The 17,972-nt window shown below is 34.2% G+C and overlaps 1 protein-coding gene across 1 annotated transcript in view; it reads left to right on the forward strand.

Annotated features, from left to right (window-relative positions):
* Window positions 1-17,972, forward strand: part of LOC103781232 (attractin-like protein 1) — a gene marked incomplete at both ends in the record, with an annotated part of 144,874 nt that overhangs the window by 42,394 nt on the left and 84,508 nt on the right. Inside the window, one exon of the mRNA XM_008948937.1 lies at window positions 2,918-3,011. Within this exon, the coding sequence (XP_008947185.1) occupies window positions 2,918-3,011 (94 nt within the window). The remainder of the gene's footprint in view (window positions 1-2,917; window positions 3,012-17,972) is intronic.

The raw sequence follows: 17,972 nt of genomic DNA on the forward strand, positions 1-17,972 counted from the left end.
GTCTTATATAGAATCATAGAATGGTTTGGGTTGGAAGGGACCTTAAAGATCATCTAGTTCCAACCCGATAGTTGGATAGTCCCTGTCATGGTCAGGGACACCTCCCAGTAGACCAGGTTGCACAAGGTCCCATCCAACCTGTGTTTTGTGTTGTGTTTTTTTTTTTTTTTTATGTTTCTTCCCACTTAGAGGTCTACAGACTGGTAGGAATCCATTTATCACAGACTTGTGATGGAATCTTGATGAGGATCTCATCTTGTGATGAGACTTGATGAGAAATGCAGAATACAAGGTTCTGAGTCTTCTGAACACCTTTCTTCTCCTTCACCAACCATACTGATCTTAATGCACTAAAGAAGCTTCTTATGTGCCATGAAGATGAGAGCGAGGTAGCACAGCAATGTTCATGGTTTTGGTGAGAGACACCAAACCATGGGTGTAGCCTTTATTTGTGTGTGCTATGAATACACACAGGTCAAAATTTAGACATAAGTCCATGGGAAAGTGAATTGTCAGATATTTGTTATATAATGATTCTCCAGTATAAATCCAGGAAACATCAAAGACACCAATGTGCAGTGACTAAAACATGATGCAGTTCAAATGGAAGGAGATACCTGACTGACTGGAAAGTAGTTCATCTCTGGATTGCTGTGTGAATGAGCACATAGTACACTAAAGTGCCCTATATAGGCACTGATTTGATTTAGATGTCCCTGAGGATGTGTGATGCTGAAAAGTTTCATTTGTCAGCAATTCCATGGACTGGCTATAGAAGTCATGTCTGAGCTGCCAAAGGAAATGGTTTTGCCCTTCCATGAAGTCTCATATCACTATATGTGTTACTTTTACTGTATAATCCATTTTACCTTTTTTTTTAAGAAAGTGATAAGAATGCATAGTGTATGGTGTTCAAAGGCTAGTATAACTCAGTGTTTAAATACTTTACTAAATAAAAGCTACTCAAGTAAAAGAAGTTCTGTTTTTCACATTTGTGATCTACTTCCTATTAACTGAGCAATAACTATGGAAGTAATCAATAAGGTTGTTGACAATAGCTTCTGTATTTGTCAACATATTGACAGCTTTTGGAATGTGACTTGGAATTCAGACTTTTAGCTCCTTTATAACTTTTGTGATGCCTTGTGATGGTGTATCACTGTTAAGTTAACCATAAGCAGAATAAGCTGTTAAAAATATATTCCTTTGTTTTTCACTGAAAGCATAGCAAAGATTTTCACAATTAAAACTAACTTTTGAGATGAGGCTTTTCCAGCTTAAAGTGCCTGAATAATAATTCCATGAATGTAGAGGGGAATACATAAATGAATTTAGGATAACATAACTGATTATATAGTAGCAGCCCTTCTATGAACTTTTATTGTAGGGTATCAAGATCATAGAAATATTAAAATATTTAACCCTCTGTGGTAACTAAATGTTTTTCAGAAATGTTATTACAAGCTGTATTATGAAAGAGAAAAACATCTTGTGTCACTATATGCTGCAGAGAAATTTCTGGTACATGTTTCTTGCAGGCAATTTGAATCTCTAGTACTTCTTTAGTAAGAATTGCTCCTTCAGCTTCAGCTGGTTGTTGAACAGGTTCTGAAGGCTGAACAAACCACAGAATTCCTGACGTTGAAGTATTCTGTAATGTCTTATGTATAATTGTGGTCCTAATCTGATCGTTTATCCCCAATTTGTTTTAGACTGGGGCAGAGAGTTTAGAGTGTGTAGGGCATGGGACACTGTCATGGAAGTATTCATTGAGAGTTATTCCTTATCAGTAAAATAGGAACATTAAAACTTAGTCCCTCTGATAAAAATTTAATATTAGGATTCTAAAGTGGAAGATAAACTTTTATTATATATGTGTCACCACATACTCTCATATCTGTTCCCAAGCAGGAGTCTACATATATTAGATCTTTTATCTGAGTTGTAATTAAAACTTTAGTGGAAGCATATGTTCATCAAGGTAGGTTCAGAGTTACTTTGTATTAAAGAAAGACTTTAAATACAGTGTGAATATTAACAAGTAATTATTCCAGTAAGACATGGGAACTTATTGACACATTTACCAGAGGGACGTTATTACGTTCTGTATGTTTGGTTGTTGAAGAGGGAGGACTGACTAAACAAGGTAGCAAGTAATATAAACATGGTATGGAGAAGCAAAAAGAAAGCTCATGAATTTGGAACATGGAGACTTGTTTTGAGGTGAGAATCAATTGGGCAGTAAGAGTGGCATTGAGCAGACCACTGGGGAGAGATTTGCTTGATGCATGGAATTTAAAAAGCAGTGGAGTGATGATCTTTCTGTGATTCTCCTCCAGTTCAAATCGCAGGAGCTTTTAAAGATGCTCATGTTTTGCTTCTAGGATATTCTTGTTGTGGACTTTAATTGTAATTTTAACTCTGCCTTTGTTCAAGTGGTTTCAAAGCTTGCCTTCTGTTCGCTTTTGTCAAAAGCAAGAGTGCCAATTATACTAGATGTTCTACCAACCATCTACTATGTTGCTTTCTTTAATTAGACATTTGAAACTAATAGAATTCTGCCATTGCTTTTTCCGTTGGTCAGGATTTCACCTTGTACAGATGGTATTGCTAATAATTTTCTCTATTGCACATTGAAGTGGTAGACTTTAATGGCTGCTCTCTAACTGCTATTATTTAAGTTTTGGAAGAGAGTCCCTAAAGAGATGTGCCTAGTTCTTTACTCTGCAGAAAATAAACTAAATGATGTGCTAGAGAAATGTTCTTTAAAGAAGCTAAGAATTAAAGTAGAAATTTTATTTATTTATTTTTTTTAAATACAGCTTGTAGGAAATTATGTGTTTAAAGATGAAATATTAAATCCATGAAAATTCCTTTAGTTGTAAAGAAATCTCACTTTTCCTTTTTGATTTTATAGCTTGCACTTGCAGTGGACATGCAAATATTTGTCACATGCAAACAGGAAAATGTTTCTGCACGACTAAGGGAATCAAAGGAGACCAGTGTCAACTGTGAGTACAATTAAATGTAGTCCAAAGTTATTGTAATTTCTGCCTAGTGTATAGTAACTTTTTTTCCTGGTTTGTTTTGCTTTTGGATTTTGTGATTGCCCTGACTGTTTTAGTGATGGATCCTACATTTCCTAAGAATTACAATATTAATTTATCTTTTTTTAAAGAATTACATCACACATATCAAAATATTTTGCAGACACTACAGATTTAAAAAATGCCCTTCAAAAAGAAATAAAAGATTTGCCTATAGTTGTCTTCCTTTTTTTTTTTTTTTTAAGGATTTCTTTTAATTATTTAAGTAAAAAATACCTGCAAAATTGGTAATTATATTAACTTTGTTTGTCACACACCTTGATGAGAATCTACAGTGATTAGATTTTTTTAGAGTTTTGGAAACATATTAAGTTGCACGGTGTTGGAGAGAATTTCCCTTATCATTAAATAATGAGCAGAGGAATGTGTAGACCTGTCATGGAAAGTACAATTAGGGTGTCCTGTTTGGTACTGGAATAGCTTATTTTGTTTGTTTAGAGGAAGAACTTGCAACTTAAAATAGAGCATAACTAAGAACAAAGAATTACTGGAGTAACTTGCAGGTAGGAGAAAGAACACATTAAAAGTTAACCATAGATAGCCGTATATTTAAAGTTGTTTCAGTTCATTCTATGATGTACACTGCATTATCTGAGAGGAACCTTATTCCTTTCACATTTATAGTTATTTTAAATAGTATCTGATACCAAAGTTGTCTTAGCAGTGTTGGTTGGAACTGGGGAAAAGGCACAGATACAGCTTATTCCTCTCCAGCAGGGAGAGGTGCCAGGAGGTTATGTTCTGCCTAACATGAGCCCTGTTCTACTGGATTTATGGATTCATCCTTGATACACTTAATGAACTGGCTTGAATCATGCCCTTAATGATTTGCTTGATAAATAGTTAAGAAACAAAAATATCTGATGCAGAGGCTATGTCTAGATCTGTGAGAAAGAAGTGTGCTGGCAGGTCTACATTTTCAGTGGTACCTCTGGGACTTTTTGTCTAGCTAATTGGAGACTTTCAGGATGAGATGGGAAACCAAACTTAGGGCTTAATGATGACATTCCATCATTACAAAGGCTGAAGTGTGGTAATATCTTTAAGCTCTGAACTAAGTCTTCACTCAGGAGTTAGTTGTCCCTCTTTTTGTGTCCAAACACTTAACCAGTTCCAGATGTTAATGAGTGGTTTCATTTCCAGTGTGCCATGGACATATGCTGATGCCATTCTACCTAGTTACAGAGAATGGGGTAAAGAAAAGTAAAAAAATCTGCTTTGTTACATCCTAACACTGAAACTACAGGAAACAGTTTCTTTGCTCATAGTTTTGATCCTCTACCAACTACCATTCAGTCTAAGGCACTCTTTTTAGACCTTTACAGACCCAGTCTGTGTTTCAGATATATATTTTGCTATTGCTTGCCCTTGGTCTTTTGTCCATTTCATCATGATTTATCACTGCTCTGAATTGGTTGGTTGTGCTGCTCAGCCATATCAGTCTGCTGTCTGGACTTTGTCTGTCATAAAAGTTTTTTTTTTTATCCTATTTACTGGACTAGAAGAGAAAAGGAAGGTTGTCCTGGTGGTGGATTTTCCAGTCTTGGTCAAGAGGTACAGCCGTTCCACAAAAAGGAGGAAATGGAGATTTGAAGTTTGACTTTTCAAGAGCAAATTTAAAATTGTCATTTCAGACTGAAAATCCCTGGTTTTGTCACATGTACTACAGCCCCATTCCTACGTTCTTCGTAGACCAAAGGCTTATGCAGGGCAAACCGTAGTGTTAAAGCATTTGGTATTCCAAATTGTTTCATTTGGATGAAATGAACTGCAGAGCAGCCATTTTCAAATTGGTTTTGGCTGTGAACACATTTCAAAATGTGAGATTGTTGGGTTCATAGACACAAATGTTAGAATACAAACTGAATTTCTGCTCTTATGTCCTTTCTTAACTCTGGTCTTTAAAAAAAAAAACAAACTAAAAGAAAAAAAAAAAAGAGCATGGAGTCTACCTAGTTTATGACAGCACATGTAGAAAGAGACCAGTTCCAGTTCCAGACACTTTGAATGTGTTAGAAGACTGTATAGAATAAAATTTCAGTGCTAGAGACTCATTGTTAAGATCATTGGATATCCTGAGGAAAGCTGATAACCACAGATACAGAGTTTCACAGATACATGTCATCAAATATTGTAGTTAGGATCTGCCATTTTACTCAGTTGCTTGGTTTGGGAGAGTGATCCATTCAAGTATGAAAGCTTCAGTCAAATGTTTTTTAATTATTTCCCTTAGAACATCAGGAGATGGAGAACATAATAGGTCACCTGTGAATCACTGAATCCAGTCCCATACTTACATCTAACTTGTAAACTTCATATGAAGAATGTGAACTTTATCAGAGCTATATTACATTTAAAAAAAAATAAAAAAAAATTTCTCTATTTTTTCTAATTTTCTCTAGTTTTTCTGTAATTATCTGTAAGGATAATTTGTAAAAATTAAACTGAAAGCCTGTTTTAAAAGTATCATATTATATTGTCAAAATACATATACAGTCATGTGGAAGATGAGGATTATTTTAAATTGACTAAATGCTTTACTTGTATTTATTACTTCATTATATTCTGTACAAATCATCTGGAACTTGTTTCTGTGCGAATACTGTTCTCCATAGCTCTGGATAATTAATTAATTTTTTTTTTTTGCCACTAATTAGGCTTTTGTGCAATCTCAGCAGCAAACCTATAACCCTGTGATTCCCAAAAATAAGGATTTCTGTGAAAATTCCAAACTCTAGCAGTTTGGTGTGAAAGTTAGATTTATATTCCTATCAAAAATCCTTTTAATTAGAAAGTCATAGCTACAGGGTTGTAGCTGTGTATCCCTTTCCCTCCCTCTATCTCTTCCTCCTTCCCTCTGATGCTTTCACGTCTACTCTGCATGGGCAGTACACACCATGCCTTGGGGGCAGAGGTTTTAGGAAATCAAGGAATCTTTACACCTTTTTTCTTTTTCTTTTTTTTTTTTTTTCTTTTTTTCCTTCCTAGCTTAACAACAGGTAGTTATTTCTGGTTTTATGGGGGATCTCCTCTACTTTTTTCTTACTTTTTATTTATTTCTAAATTTTTTTGGCGTTCCCATCTCTCAGTTATGTTAATGTCAGTATTGTGCTGTTGGAGACCATGAAGCACAGTGGCATTTTAAATCAAAATTAGTGTTCTAAAAGAACTTTGAGCATACATTTACATTCTAATTTACAATATTTCTTTAATGACATATGGTAACTTTTTTTTTACAAAAAGAAGTAGCTTTCCTCAAGGAAGTAACTTCAGTCAGTAAAAACCTGTGATACTTTCCTAATAAGGAGGAACTGATTGGAATGGCTTGATCATTCAAAGTAACTGGACTGTAAAACAATAAAAACAGATGCAAATAAAATACTTAGTTTTTTTTTCCCGCTTAATTTTAATAATGAATTGTGCCATTGAAAGTAACAGGAAAATCATATTGACTTAAACTGTAGTTATAGGTGAAAACTATTACTTCAAGTTAATTTTTTTTTTTTTTTGCAGTATTTGATTTGCTAGCTGCTCATTTTATTCCTTCATAGAATTTCTTCTACAGAGGTTTTAAAATTTTAAAATTTTAAGGTTTCAGTGTCTCCATAGGCAGGACTATATGCCCAGGTAGCTTTTCAGGAATAGACCTATGGAAATGTAAGGCACATGCTAAGAGGATGTTTCAGAGTTAAAATTTTGATATTCAATGAGCTAAGTTTTACTGGATGCAAGGAAGAAATATATGGAAATTATAGAATTAACTGATTACTTCAGTCATCCTTTGAGAAGTTTCAGTATGTCTGGGTTCTTCCAAGAGCTGGAGATGTGTCTGTAGCTTTTGTCCTTCCTTGTAAATCTGGATGTATTATGAGCATCTGGAAAGGTTACAGGGTTACAAATGCTTGGTGGATATAAGTTTGCTGAGTGAATATTTCAAATTGCCAGGTTTTACTGGATGTACTGTAACATTATTGCACTGTACTTCCCAGCTACAACCATTGCTGTAGTTTTTGGGGAAGGAAATCATTCTTGCTTGTTAAGTACTCTCCACTGTGACAGATTTTAGGCTCTTAGATCTGTCCTGTTGATATTGACACTGTCTATTTAAATGACAGGCAGGTTAGATATCATGTTATTTTAAGTTGAAAGCATAAACCACAGTAATGATTATTTTACCTAACAGGAAATTTAAAATGTTGACAACATCTGCTCTGGTGCATTAAAACAAAACAAAACTACCAAGAAACTATCCAAGAACTGGGCAAAAATTTGGCTTCAAAACTTCTAAAATGAAGAACTGAAATAAATAAAATATCAAGGAAAAAAAAATCCGTATTTTCAATATCGTATTTTATAGTATATTTTCTGTACTTGTAAGAAAGATAAATTTAAAAGTATAAAATATATGCATCTAGTGTATTCTGGAATGAAAAAGTAATATTTTGCTCATTTTAATTCTAATAAATATTCAGACTATTCATTTCTTAGTCATAGTGTTATTTCTTCTGAAGAGGTGGAAGAAATACTATTTTATTTATAAAAATATACCCTGTTTATTTGGTAAAATCTTCACAGTATGCAAGCTTTAAAAAGCTATTTAATAACATAAGGTTCTGTGCATAAATAATAAGCACTTATTGATAGTCTGATTTACATAAGAATATGATTTTAGAATATTCAACTGTCCTCTTCTGTATAATTCCCGTCCACACAGTGGTATCATTCCTCTTACAAGATGGAAAGGCAGGTGGAAATATACTGAGTTATGAGTCCAATTCACCCCTTCTATTGATATCACTGCAGCTTTATTTGCTGATGGAAGAGAAAATCTCTTCCCCATTGTTTCCTCTCAGAGCTTCACTTTCTGCTTTCTGGTAGGGAAAAAATTGACAGCGGCCATATAACAAATTCACTTTATTAGAACTTCCTTTATCAAAGACACACACTCACACACACAAAAAAAACCCCAAATAAACAAACAACCAGGGAGCTTCTGGTTGCTGGAAGTCTAACAAAAAATCTTCTTCTATTGAAGAACTTATCTTTCTTGATATAGGATAGAATCCATTTAATCCTAGTTTCTATTGTGATCTGTGTTTTTTTTTTTTTAAGTGAAGTTAAAAAGTATAATATAATATGTAATGTTTTAAGATAATAGAGGAAACTGTTATAGGCTTTTCTTTCCTTCCCCCCCTCTATTTTAGTGTTATTTTGTCGTATTCTACTGTTAGTTTTACATGTTTGGTTGTGTCTGACATGAGCTGTTTTCTCCTTGTTTGTGCTGAGTCCCGTCCTTTAGTTTTCCATTTGGCAGCAAACCGTGGTCTACCTATGAGTATTACTCCATTAGCTATGATGTTTCAAGGAGAATTCCAGCAAAATCTGGCATGTAAATCTAGGTGGATTTAGTCACTGCCTCTATTCTTATTTAACTGCCTGAAGATTTTAGCTTGCTGCTCTATGGATAGGTTCAAGCCCTCAGCTATTTCTCCCAGAGCTAGGTCATTAGGTTGCTAAGGAGAACAATAAAATAAACCTCCCACTTCATCATTAAATATAAGTTTTAAATGTACTAATTTTCTGCTCGACATGTAGTAATTATTGCCTAATCTATCAAGGATTTGAGATACTCACTTTTTTTTTTTCTTTAATTCATGTTTCTGGCATCAATCATTTTTCGCTTAAATTGCAGCTTTCATTTAAATAATATGTCTAATATCAAAGCTTCAGGGCATGACCCAAATGCACTGTAATGGTTTAAACACTTGGAAGGCAAATAACAGAAACTTTAAACATATGAGATAGTTTTTAATCTCAATTTTGAATGGGCCTTGTGCAGTATTTTTTAATGGGTTTTGGTACTATTGTATGTATATATATATATATATATATATATGTATATCAGCTTTTTTTTTTGGTGCTGCTCACTTTCTCTTTTGTATATTCAGTATGTATGTACAGTTCATGAGGCTCTCTGGGATCTTTCAAACTTGTGGACTTTCTGTTTATGTGAAACAACAATTTTCATAAGCATTGCTACATTGCAAGCTTACATTTTATTCAGGAAATTGCCTGAGTTTGAAAATGGAGACGAACCAGAGTTTGAGTGTCCTCTATTGCTCCTGGCAGTGTTTGCAGTGAAGAAATGAGAAGGAGCTAGTGGCTAAGGGAGCAGCTGCAAGCACTTAGCCAAGAGCTTTGTGTATTGATAATCTATTGTGGATCAGTTGTGAATGTGTTAAATCTGGAGAATGCTGCAATATTGATATTGCAATGTAAAAGTAGTTGGGTTAGCAAGTTGTCTCTTGCCAAGAGCTGAATTAAAAATGGTAAATGTAATTTTCTTAGGTGTTCCATTCCAATGAAATATGCCTTTTATTTTTCTGAGTTCAGTACTAATTGTCTGGAAAATGGGGAACAGTTTGGGCATGAGGGTTACTCTTTCCTGAGCATAAAGTAATTTTGCTGTAGGCTTCTAAATTAAGCTCTTCCATAACTGACTGTATGCACATATATAAGTATGTCTTTTGGTTTGGCAAGCTCAACACAGCAGAATCTACTCACCAGTGGGCTTCAGATGTTCTCTAAGGTTTTCTATATTCATTATTTCTTCTCCAGGCTACTTCCAAAAATACAAACTGCAAAGCAAACCAGACTTTCTTTTACAACTTTCCAGACACTCCTTGCTGTAAAATAGGAATGCAAGCAGTGTACCTGTCTCTTGTGCCCAACTGGTTTATGTTAGTATGTGTGCTGGGTGCAGATTTAATTAAGTAGTATCTTTTTTTTGTGTCCTATCTGAAAAATATATGGTGCTGGATTTTGGTTCAAAATAAGTGGATTAAAATACCTTGGTTTTAAACATTGCTCCTCCTGTGCTGTGGTCATACCACCCAGTGACTGACAGTTGAATAATCTGTTTGGCTTAGTGCAGGATATATCCGTGGAGCAGTGTCACAGGGCACGCTGCCTGAGTCTTTCACAGCTGATGTGCCAGTGAGACCTGTTTTGAATTCCAGTGCTCACGATGCAATTGTTTCAAAACTAACCTCTTATAAAAAATGCTAGTAATTTTTGGTGCTAAGTGTTGCTATAGTTCCAGTTGTCTAGGGTTGTATAGGCAAGGTAATGCTTCCACACAGTATTTTTATTATAACAGAGTAGCACAGCTGACAAGAATAGACAAGTCTGCAAACTCTTGAGGTCTGAAATAGAACTGTAGAGGTTTAATGATAAATATAGGCTGAAGACAATTATTCTGTCTTTAATTAGGTATGTATTGTGTTTGGACTGGGATGAATTAGGAGTGATGCTAATGGTTAATTTTATAAAGGAAAAAGAGAAATAAGGATAACCTGTGCCACAAGGAAGACTTGTAAGAGAAGAGGAAGAGGAAGGAAGGTTATGACTGCCATAAAACTGCTTTATTATTGAGTCTAGTGTGGTGGGGTTTTTTTTGTTTGTTTTTTATCCAGCAAAGTTGTGGTCTTAGCTCCTGTGCTTGTTTTTAGAGAGCGGTTGGGAGGTTTTGAGGCAGCTCTCATACAGCTGAGGAGGCAAAGGGCCTTGTGGCTTGGGCTGGCTTACATCATGTCTAGGACTAACTGAAAGTAGAAGTGAGCATGTCTGCACAGTGGATTGCTTTGCCTTGGTCTCAGATAGGGTCACAGTAGGTTGCAAAGACTAACAAGGTGAGTTTGTTCTTTCTGTGGCTCAAGCTGTTGAAAATTGTCAGGGCTGTGCTGCGTTGCATCCTTGAGAGCATGCTTTGAAGGTATCTGGGAATGCTTCTCTGTGGCCAGGACTAGAACTGCAGTTAAGACCTAGCAAGGCAGAGGCTTATGAAAACTAGTCAGTTTGTCATTTGCAAGGAGAGGGGAGAAGAAGGGAAAAAAGGCAAAAGTAGGGCTTACAGCAGTATTGTTGTCCCCTTAATCAAAATTGTATTTTTTAAAAAATACAGTTTTAGCTGCATAAAGCCATCAGTTTTCAGGTGTTTTATAAGCAAGTAGATTATTTTGATTCATCTTACCTTAAATTGAAAACAACAAGAAACCAGTCAGGAGACAAGACAGAATGTCCATCAGGTCCTAAGAGCTGTACACTCAAATATTCATGTGGCAAAGAGCTGCAAGCACATGCTACTCGCCTGACAGAGAGTGAAAGCTTTCTGAATATTTCCAAGAAATCTTCCCCTCCCTTGACTTCTCTACTAGAGGTGAAATGTGCTAGGTGTGCAGCTTCATCCCAAGATGTCCTGCCGTTGGCTTGCTGCCCCCCACAAGTGCTTTCCATTACCCACCTGCTTCTTGTCCCAGTGCAAAATGTTTATTTACAAATGAGCACCAACATGAGAAGTTAAGTAGCAGATGCTGATAGACTATTTTGATTAGTACATCTGGAGTTACATTAATTTTTTATAATCTTTGTACAGCTTCACTTTTCTTCTGTGATTTCTACCAAGGACAAAATAGACACTTAACATTTTCTGGTAGAAGCGCTTAAAAATAGTCTAGTAAAAAACCTTTATGAACTTCTGTCCTTTAACTCATGCATAGTGGCACTGTATTGGGGAGCTAACAATATTTTATTAGAAAGGAGAATTGATCCATTTTCATTAAATGATTAGCAACAGAAAGGAAGTTTGAATGGAAGGAGTTTAAAGAGAGAGCTGTATTGTAAGAATTGTTATGATTTAAAAATAGACATTGATTTCAACATACAGAATGGCTATTCTATTATGTACTGTTAGACTTTACTCTGTAGCAGAAACTCCATTTGCAAGCAAAACAAGTAGAAATTGTTTTGGGCCACAAGTATATTGAGTTAGGTACAGATGACATAATTCTTCTCATTTGAAGCTGATCTGTAAAAGTGAGGTGGTTTCAAAGGAATCCCAGCTGTTTCTACACATAGTTAATTTTGCATGTGAATGAGACTTTTGACGACTTTTTTTTTTTTTTTTTTAATTTGTGACAGGGAAAATTCTATGGTGAGTGTATTAAATTGTATTGGATGTCCCCCAAAGCACTTTTTATGGTGTTTTGTTTGTGCCTTTTTTTTAAATAAGACTGTTTTTGAAATTACAAGATTCACTGAGGTGCAGATCATTAATTCTTAGTAAAGGATGACTAATACTTATGCTTCTTAAATGACTGACAATAGGGGGTTTTAATTTGTAATTTAAAAAAAAAATGAAATGAGGAAATGACCTCTTCTATACTTACTATGTCTGTATATTTTTAATATCCATAATTTTCCACCTGAGATACTTGATTAAAGGTAGTCTGAACTTAATTAAAGTGAACTAGGTAAAGTATAATAAGTGTATGTAAGTATATCCACTGCCATGTATTGACTTGGATAGCACAAGCTCTAACAGCAGACTTTGGTTTTAACTATAAAACACCTTTGTAATTAAATCCATTAGGAAATATATTTAGGAATTACTTAAGTAAAGTTGTCTCTTGAACTCTCAGGCCACTTTACAAATAAAAACATTAAGATATTGCCTGTCAAAATAACTATTTCAGTTTGTGTAAAATGCAAAACGTATACGTAAAAGGAGGTGAGTTGGTATTTAACCATCACAACGTGTATTTCTTTACTAAGCATAACTAATGTAACATAATCGTCTTATATGCTCCAGGTTTTCCTTTCTAAGTTGGTCAGAAAAGTGTTCAAGGAACATTTGCAATGAAAATAATGGTTTTCAACAGAAACTGAATTAAGTTTTCAGTTTTAAAAGAACATCAAGTTGAATGATTTGGAGGTGATACTGATTTTGTTATTTTACAAGTAACTGGAAATTACAGAGTTCTGTGTTGAAAACAGTTTTATAATACTAGAGTAAGTATCTGATAGCTTTAGAGTCATTGTGTTACTTAATTCAGGTACTGCTTAATCCAGAAATTTGATCACATAATTTTGACCAGGACTGAGCAAAGGCTCAAGGATCTACCTTTGTGTGTCTGCTGTTAGAGCTTGAGCTATCCAAGTCAATACATGGCAGTGGATGTACTTACATATACTTATTATACTTTACCTAGTTCAGTCATGAATTAATTTGTACTGAATGCAGAAATTTAAAAGCAGGAATTTTAATGATAAATATTTGCTCAGGCTTGTTTTGTCTTATGAAATGAGAAGGGATCTGTGTGAAGGCTTTTATTTCTAGGGAAAGTGATTTTCTAAGGTAGACCTGTCCTGAACATCCACATTCTCCATATTGTCACTGTACAAGTTTAATCTGTATAGTAATCCGGACATTTATTTTTAATAAAATGGGTTGTGAATTTAACAAAATAGATTCAGAATAGATTCAGTGAATTGTGAATTCTTCCGAATAGTTCTACAGTGGTTCTGACTTTTAGAAGCTCTTGAAAATTTCTTCAATATTTGCAGATCTTAACCCTCAGATGAAATACTATACATTGTGCAGTGTAGATCTGGAGTTATAATTTACCATCTGATAGGTCATTAGTATGGTAATTAGTAATTGTTACAAGAGTTGTTAGAGTTGAAATAAACATCAGATTTAGTCGATTTGTCATTAAGCCAGTACAAGTGTACAGGTGGTGGTGGGAAACGAAAATACCCCTGTGAAAGCTCATAGCTTTCTGTAAGCTATCAGCACATAGCTACCTGTGAATTTAAAATAGTGCCTCTTTATGTTGCTTGACATGGATTTCTCAGTACTCAACTTACACCAAATATCATGTCCTATTTTTATTTTTCAATCTGTTTTTGAAATCTTACAAATAAGTAAGAGAAATGAAGCTATGTTGTGATGAAAACCCTGTTGATAGATATATCTATCAGCTCTGGCTTGTAATATTTATTCATTTTACTCACTAAGAAAGGCAAGAAAAAACAGTTTTTATACAGCAATAAGGAAATGCTGGGACAGATGAGTAATAGTGACACTATTTGTTAGGAATCTCCTGGTGATGGAAAGATTGCTTTTCCTCTCCTCTTATGGTCTCTAATAGAAGTAATATGCATCTTCCTACTGCTGTTTTCATTTTCTGGTGTTTTGTTTTGTTGATTTTCCCCCCACCCCCGCCCATCACAAAAAAAAAATACCTTTACATATAGATGAAAATTTAGATGCAATAGTTATATTTCTGGTTTAAAATCAAAACACTTTGTGTCACTTTGTTGCCAGTTATTAGATTTAAATTGCTTCAGTAGTTGCTGATAGCATTAAAAGAAGCTTGCACGTAAAGGATTGAAATTATACATAGATAGAACTAAGAAATATATTTCGGTATTAAGAGATGGGAGTGAGAAATGCTTCTCATTTCTTTTTTCGTGAAGCTGCTGATCATTACATAGAATAGGCACGCCAGTTACACAGCACTATATCATGCTTAAAGAGTCCTCAGTTTGGGGGAGACTTCCAGTTACAACAAACTTGCAATTCTTCTGCAGTTCTATGTGTCTATTTTCTTATATATTTCATCTTTCCTTCTGAACTCTGTATCTGCTGATGTCCCCAGCAGAGGCAGTGCTAGAAAAGCTTGCTGTAACACTCGCTTCTGTATTAATGGGGGCTACCTAAAAGTTATATATTCTTTTTATCCTTTGATGAAGATAATGGTACCATGTGCAACATGTTAAAGAGCTGCTTAGAAACCAGTAGATATTTGAATTGTGGTTTAACAAATTAAAACAGGGGACTATAAAACCCATGTTGTTTCAAAATGGGGTTATAGTCCTATTCTATAGTTGATCAGTGAAATTTGGTGTGATTACTTATATGCTTCCTTGCTACAGATTTATTTATTTAAAAGGAATATTTTTTTTTCACTACTGTATAAAAATTATAGTTGAAATAATTAATTCTGCAGGCTCATCTGTAAGCATGTATGCTTACATAAATGTGCATTTTGGTTTGCCATTTCATTCTTAGCCTGGATTATCATGCAGAGGACAAAATAAAATTTGAAAAGGTAGTAAGTTAAAATTAAGAGTATTACTGGAAAGTATTTGTAATATTTTACCTTTTATAACATAAAATAAAAAAGTTTGACATCAAAAGCAACTTCTTCATCATATGCAAAGTATTTTCATGGAATGATAACTGATAAGGCAACAACAAACAGGATAGGACCAATCCTATCTGTGGTCACCAGCTGAAAGATAGTAATGTCTTAATATTAGAAATGCTCCCTTATTCTTTCCTTCTTTTGTACTGAAAAATCACCTTTAGAAAGAATAAAATATAAATTAAGCTTCATAACCTTTGTATGCTCTTTATTTTTTTTAGTGAATGTATTGAAAAGTGTTATTCTTTATCTAGCTTACTAGATAATGGGGCTGGGGAGCTTGATTACAAAGGCATAAATCAATCCAAGAGCCCTGATGATATCCTAAACTTCAACAGTGAATCCTGAGTGTTTATTAGATTATCACTTCAGAAGGACTGATTTGCAGCTTTAGTTCTCCATCTCCATCTATTTTTTTTATATTGAGAGAAAAGGAATTTTTCAGCAATTTAAAAAAAAAAAAAAAGAACAAAGGACTAGAAGCCAAAGTAAATACTTAGCTCAAAAAGCTCTTTTAAATAGCAACAGGAGTCTGATTTAGAATCAAAGCAAACTTATCATCAGATCTGAAAGTTTGACCTGCCACAACACTTATGTTATTCAGAGCAACGATAAATTTAGAAATACTAAATTACAGCAGGAAGCCAAAGGAAGAGCAGCAGGATTGCCAAATGGATGTAAGAACTGTGTCTAAAGTGACACACTGTCCTGGAAGAAAAGTTGTGCTGCTCACAGAGAAGTGATAAGAATTAAAGGGTAAAGGAACAGGCAGATATTCTAAAAGCAATTTAATAAATCAGATTTCATAAAGAAGGTTTAACTTAAAAAAAAAAAAATTGTCCTGGAAATGAGTTCTTACAAGATCCAGAAGGAGATGAGGGCAGCAATTATTTTTTAAGAGATGCTTCAAAATGACTTTCTAATCCTGCTCTTGTTTAGGTCATTTTATCCTTTCTTACATGTAGTCTTGATTTAATCACAGATTTGGGCCCTGATTCAGATAAATATTTACATACACAATAACATGATTGTTACTTGAGTTTAAGAGGGGATATTTTCCCTGATTTGGTGTGAACTGGGGAACACGTGGTTTGCTTTTACATTTTGCTGCTCTTGGAAGACTAATTGTAAACTGTTATTATAGTTAATAGCAGCAAGAGTTTCACAAAACTAGTTCACAAAGTTCTTCCCATTGACTCTTGGATACTTTGCTTCTCCTCATTAATTTTCCTTCTTTTTTACTGTTATTTATTGTTTTTTTGGCCTTGGTAAAGGTAAGGGTTTTTGGGGTAAGGCTACATTGAAGTTGACAAATAATGATCGTAAGAAATGAAAAAACATATAAATCAGTCCTTGTTGAACAAGGAGATTGCCTCCTCTGCATTTATGAATAAAAGAAGAGGTAACAGCACATCTAAACAAATGAACAACTTTACTGCTGTTCAGTGCCATCCACATAAAAATAAATACCTTTAGGATTCAGAAGCGGGCATTCTGTAAATCCATTATTTGGGGAAGATATTCATTATTATTTTTATTTTTTTTAAAAAAAAAAAAATTGTATTTATTGTTGAATTGTACTTAAGGATTTTTTCACCCTTTTCTGTTGTATTTAAACATTTTCCAACCCTGCTTTTAGGGTGGAAAAAGGATAACACTTCATTACGTTTTTTCTCTTAATGCTCTTGTCTCTTTGTCACTGACTTTCACAAAACCTTTCCTATACCATTAGTCCGTTGCTTTTGTTCTTGCTTTTCTGGAAAATAGTTGCTTTTTTGAAAAACAGACAACTACATGATTTAATAAATGATTTGGCATTTATCTTTTGGAAGCTCTGATTTGAGCTTTCTCTGTGCCCAGTTTTGTAGAATTGTAGTTCCCTGTTTTTCCTTGTCTACTAAGAAATACTTAAGTATTTCTATGTAGTTAAAGTTATGGTAACTTTGCAGGTTGTTTTGAGATCTAGTTGTTACGCCACAGGATGTTGAATCTTTTAATTGAAATATTTGAATCCATGCAGACTCCTATACCTGTCCTCAGCTTTAACTTTTGACACTCAATTTCTGCATCCTCTTCTCTTTATTATGTTTGTGTCATATGGCATTTTCTGCAACACAGATGTCATTTAAGTACTGACCATAAAATAAATTACAGTGAATATTCAGCAAACAGTATTTCTTTCACTAGAGGAAGAAAGAATGAAGAAATGTGGTTTTGTTTTAAACATGATAGGAGTTCAAATTGAATTATTCCATTTAAATGCAGGCCCAGAAACAGAAAAGAGACATTGAATAGCACAACCCAAATATTAGTCTGATACGTCTTGCTCCCCTATAGTCGATATATCATCTTGATAAATAAAAAATATAAAAATCTTATATAAATCTTGATTTATCCGCCACCCAATGACATGGAAACAGTTTCTTTCCTGGAAAAAAACAAAAATCAGGAAGACCTGCACTTTTTGGTTTTAAAACAGAATATTTCACTATTGTTCTTGTGTATTTCTTATGAGTAGTTTATATGAATTTGACATTTGGACTTTTGCATGTATGCTCATTTTTTTAGTAAACAAATAATTCCATGATTGCTTATAAAATATCTTGCAAATTCAAAAGTGATGCAGTGCCTTAAGACACTTCTCCAAAGCCATTTCTGAGTTTGAACTTTGCAGTCACAGGGTTCTTTCAGCTATATTTTCTTTTAAAATATAAAAAAAGAACAACCAAAAAAAAAAAAGAATGATAGAAACAAGATAGCTTTAAAGTTGTAGTATAGAAGATGCCAATTTTTTAAGTCTGTCTTGTGATGGTCA

Source organism: Merops nubicus, unplaced genomic scaffold (assembly GCF_000691845.1).
Source record: "Merops nubicus isolate BGI_N331 unplaced genomic scaffold, ASM69184v1 scaffold6821, whole genome shotgun sequence".
NCBI classification, from domain to species: Eukaryota; Metazoa; Chordata; class Aves; order Coraciiformes; family Meropidae; genus Merops; species Merops nubicus.